This window comes from Nesoenas mayeri, assembly GCF_963082525.1.
Source record: "Nesoenas mayeri genome assembly, chromosome: 28".
Classification (NCBI taxonomy): Eukaryota; Metazoa; Chordata; class Aves; order Columbiformes; family Columbidae; genus Nesoenas; species Nesoenas mayeri.
This window is the reverse complement of record NC_137558.1, coordinates 1,075,889-1,080,605: the sequence shown is the minus strand read 5'-3', so window position 1 is coordinate 1,080,605 and position 4,717 is coordinate 1,075,889. Positions and strand designations below refer to the sequence as shown.

The 4,717-nt window shown below is 47.0% G+C and overlaps 1 protein-coding gene across 1 annotated transcript in view; it reads right to left on the bottom strand.

Annotated features, from left to right (window-relative positions):
* Positions 1-2,847, bottom strand: part of HOXC10 (homeobox C10) — a gene marked incomplete at both ends in the record, with an annotated part of 3,907 nt that extends 1,060 nt beyond the window's left edge. The window contains 6 exon segments of the mRNA XM_080360498.1: positions 2,059-2,109; positions 2,112-2,372; positions 2,375-2,393; positions 2,396-2,659; positions 2,661-2,822; positions 2,824-2,847. Coding sequence (XP_080216624.1) covers positions 2,059-2,109; positions 2,112-2,372; positions 2,375-2,393; positions 2,396-2,659; positions 2,661-2,822; positions 2,824-2,847 — 781 coding nt within the window.
* Positions 2,848-4,717: the final 1,870 nt, after the last annotated feature.

The window sequence follows — 4,717 nt, the reverse complement described above, 5'->3', positions numbered from 1 at the left end:
TTTGGTCATGAGAAAATCCTGGCACCAGCAGCCGGCCAACATTTTGGGGATTAAACTGAAGAAAAGAGCCAAGCGGATCCTGCAATTGTAAGCAACAATCTCCTCGGGAAACGCCGAGAAAAAACCTGGGGTTAAGCCAAAGGCACCTTCAAAATGCGCTGGTGTGACAAGGACCCACTTTGGCGGTCGCAGAAAACCTTTAATGCCACCAAACCCTGCAAAATCCTCTTGGAAACATTCTCGCCCCACAATGCTTAAATTACATCAAGGTCTCTTACCTTCCGCACGAATAATAATGATAATAATAATCATAAGAAACTAGGTTCAACACAAACGAAAACAGAAGCTAGAAAAGATTTTCAAAGGGCAGCAACAGCAACAGAAGCCAACAAAATCCGCCCCAAATTGGATTTGACCATTTGGAAACATTGCGAACACCATGAAATGCCTTTTAAAAAGGAAAAAAAAATCGGAGAAAGCCCAATTTTCTGCCACGCACCCATTTTGCATTTACCATCCGAAGCAAAACAAGACTTTATCTGTATTTATTTCCGTATTTATTTCCGCCCCAGTTACGAATCCAACCCGATATCACCCTCCTGTCGGGTTCACTCCCACCAAAACCCTCTTGGCGGTGGACGCTGGAGGTTCTTTGTGCAGATAAGTTTGCGGGGTTTTGCTAACCTTGACTTTGCCTTTTATTTTCGGTGTGTGTGTGTAATTGTAACTCAAGTGTCAGATAATATCAGTTCCCTTTGGATAAAGAATGGGGGGGAAGAGAAAAATAATAATAAAGAATAAGTGTTTGGCTTTTTAAAAGGCCAATTTTTGTCGTATTTCTTTGGGTTTTTAAGGTGGGGGGAAGAACGCCAAGGGACAGGTTTTGCTGGTGCTTATGTGCAGGGAGGGGGTCCACACACATCCTACATGCGTTCAGCCCCTATATGCACATACACCGCCATACAGCCCGGCCATCCTGCTGCCACAGCTCTAATTATAGCTCAGACCCGGATATTTTAATCCACATTGCACACCACGCAATCCCCCCCGCATAAGACACGAATCATGTTTTCTCGCAACTTTTTTTCGGGCAATTCAATCCATCCCTTCCCATCACCCTCACTTATTGACCCCAAGAAGCCTCTGAATCCCCCCAGCTGCAAATGAAGACAGAAACAAACCCGACTATTCCCATCCACAGAGATTTCCAACCATATGCAATCTCGACAATGACAATAAAATGCGCTCAATGGCAGGCTCTTTGCAGACAACCCCAAACTTGAAACATCTGCTCAACACACAGAAACATTTTCTGCCTCGCAAACAAGACCTCAATCCGCCAGGATAAAAAAGAAAGCAAAGCAAAGCAGCTTTTTCCTCTCCCAACGAGCTTCCAAGCCATGAAATGAGCCCCAGTGCGCAACTCCAGCCTGAGATGTTTGGAACTGCAAATTAGACCCTACGCAGCTCAATTCTTAGATGTATTTTGAACGCACTTGAACACCGAGCAAAGCCAAAGGAGCCAATTCCGCCTCGCACACGGAAATAAAGCATAGAAAACCATCTGAAAGGGGGGGGGGGGGTTGAATAACCAGGGTTCATGTGCCTTAAAAAACACGATCCTCACCTAGAACCCCCCCCGCAAGCAAACCAACCCCAAGTCTCTGCGATTTCAAAGCAAAAGCGCCTCATATTTTCACATTCTAATGGCAAGGACCATTTTTTTGCTTCACAAAGTACATGCATAGCAATTTTTCTCCATATAAACAGGGCAAGGCGACTTCTGCTCTTTTTTTCTCAGCTCTAATATATAGATGTATATTTAAAGAAAATTAAAAGACAAAAATTAATAAAAGCACACAAAACACAAGCGACACCAACCTTTCTAGGAAGAATATTCCCCCCCAAAGCCAGCAACAATACAATTCTTGTGCCAATTTCTGGAGGAGAAGTTGGCAGAACAGAGAGCACATTCCTGCATATTCGCATTGCTCTTATTAGCTACGGCTGATTACTAATTGCCGAAATTAGCTACTGGTATATGAACGGTTCCCTTACCTTTCGCTTCATTGTCAGAGTTATCAGTGCTGGTGTCAGTGCTTTTGCTCGGTCTTTCTCTGCTTCCGAAGGGCTGGGTTTGGGTGCTGGGGCGCTCTTTTCGGTTTTAATTTCGTTGCTGGCCGTGTTCTGGATCTGCTCTGCTTTTGTGTTTTCGGGGAAATTCACTTTCGCCAGCGGGGGAGGCGGAGGAGGTGGTGGAGGAGGTGGTGGTGCTGGTTCCAGATGCTCATTCCTTGGGTTCAGGCTCGCCCTGGCTTCAAAACTTGCCTCAAACTCATTTGGATTGTTGCAATTTGACGTCTTCTCCATGGAGGGTAACCTTGGCTTGCTCTCGGTAGTAGCTGGGAACGGGGACTTCATGGTCATTTAGGCAAGACTCAGGCATTTGGTTGGGGTAGAGGGTTGGCTCTGTGGCATTTTTGGCTCTTTTATCAGCGTTATACATACAGCAAACATTTTCTTCCTTGACATTGGTTGGGAAGGAGCAGGATGGGAGCTGTCTTGCAACAGGTTGCTCGATCCTGTACGCATTTTTGGGGTCACACCAAGTGTCTAGCTGCGAAAGGTAAGATGGATAGGTGCTGAGAGCTAAGGTAGAAGCTATTCACCTCGTCCCTTTTGGAAAGAGACGGGATAATTCCACAGTTCCTCATGACTCCGCAGCTGAAATCGCTCCCAGGCTGCATGTACATCCCTTGGCTGGAGGAATAATTCTCCCCTCTACAGGTACCGGCCAACGAGTCCATCAAAAACGAGTTAGAAAGTCACATTGTTGGGACATGACATTTTCAGAGAGGCTTTTTAAGGAGGAATAGTCCAGCCAGGGGCTGACATCTTTTTTTTTAGGGGGGAAAAAAAAAATATCAAGCACCATAATTATCCACGCATCGCCTCTTCCCCCCCCCACCCCCCCCCCCTTTCCCAGCCCCCCCCCACGTGATGCCCAGGCCAATGAGGATGAAAATGGCCTTGATGATTCAGACGGGGGCGACGTCACGGGGGTCAAGTTGGCGGGACCGGGAGAACGCACGTGGAGCAACAGCGACATCTGGCAGCACCGGGCCGGGACCTTCACGTTGAACAAAGGCAACCCCCCCCACCACCCCCCCCCCATCCCGGACCCCCGCCCGTTTGTTTACCAACGGAGCCACGCCGTGGAAATAAAAAAAGGGGAGGGGGGGGTGAAGGACAAGCGGGCAACAAAAATATTAAAAAAATAGAGATTTTCGAAATTATTGAAATTCGGGGTAAAATTTAAATTTAACTATTTATTTAAAAATAATCAAAATTTCCCCCCCGACTTTTTCACCCTCTTGCCTCCTCGCAATTTTTTGCCGCCTCAAAAGCGACTGAGATCCTTAATTGTTGCCCCCCCACCCCCCCCAGCCTTGTCCTTCCCCCGCCCGGCTGCGCTTTCCTCCCCCTCCCCAGCACAGCTATGGGTTCCGCCGCTGCTGCTTCTTGGCGTTATTTTGATGCTTCTTACCATTATTTGGGGCTTTTTGGGGGGGCTGGATGGGGTTTGGGGTGCGGAGGGGGATGCACTCGGCGCCGCTTTGGTTTTGCTGCTTTGGGAGAGAAACTAGGGGCAAATTGGGGAATAATTCAGAGAGCCTTCAGCCAGGCGTTTCCCCAAACCCTGAACCTACTTAGAGCAGGTTGGATATTTCTCAAGCGTTTATTTCTAATGAAGAAAAAGACGGTGAAAATCCAGCTTGGCTTTATTTTCCTTTGATTTTGGTATTTTGATGTCTTTTAGCCTTTTCTCCCGCAGCAAAGCAGCGTCGCCTCCCCTGTCTCTGCGCACACAGCTTTTTCTAATTATCCAATTTCATTCCCCAACTGTCTTAAGTTTCTGGGTTAAAATGGCATGTGTGGTATTGTGCTGGGGGGGTGGGGGGGGAAATCCTCGTGGAGAGGGGAAAAGAGAGGTGGAATTTGGGGCAAAAGGAGCGACTTTCAGCTGGTGAACTGCGAGAGTTACGGTGGCGTGGTGGGTTTCTTCCCCTCCTGTCTGTCTGTCTGTCTCTCTGCTCTCTCTTCGGAAAATACTGAGTGTGGGGAGAATAATCCAACCTGGGGCTCCCTAAATATAACGCAGAAAGGTTTGCAAGCTGAAACTTTCCCCATTTACTGGGTTTTAGTTGATTTATTCGTCTGTTCCTGGGGTGATTCTACCAGGAAAGTTACTTTTCTCCCCAATAAACCCTCTCGCCGCTTCTCTGGCGCAATTCGCTGCGATGGCAGCTCAAGTTGTTGTTTTTTGTCCATTTTAAATGTTTGGTGGCTTAAACACGACGGAATTTAAAGCCCCGTGTTTACCGAGCCCTCCCCTGAACTTTATTAGCTTGATTATTTTCTAAATCGTGCAGTAATTAAGCTCTATAGTGGGGTTTGTTCCATCATTTCCCCCGCGTGTTGCAAGGCTGTGGGTGAACTCGGGTTTTAGGTGAAGCGGCGGCTTAGGGCAATGGGGAATAAATAAATGAAAAGGGAGATAGCCCGGAATTTCAAGATCATTACGATTAGAAAGAGGCGGGTTCAGAGTCACTTTCAAGGGAAACAAAAAGAAAACGGCACCTTTCATTTAAGGAAAAAAAAAAAAGTAAGTGAGCGAAATCGGGTAAAAAAAGCCGCACATAGGAGCGGAGAAAGT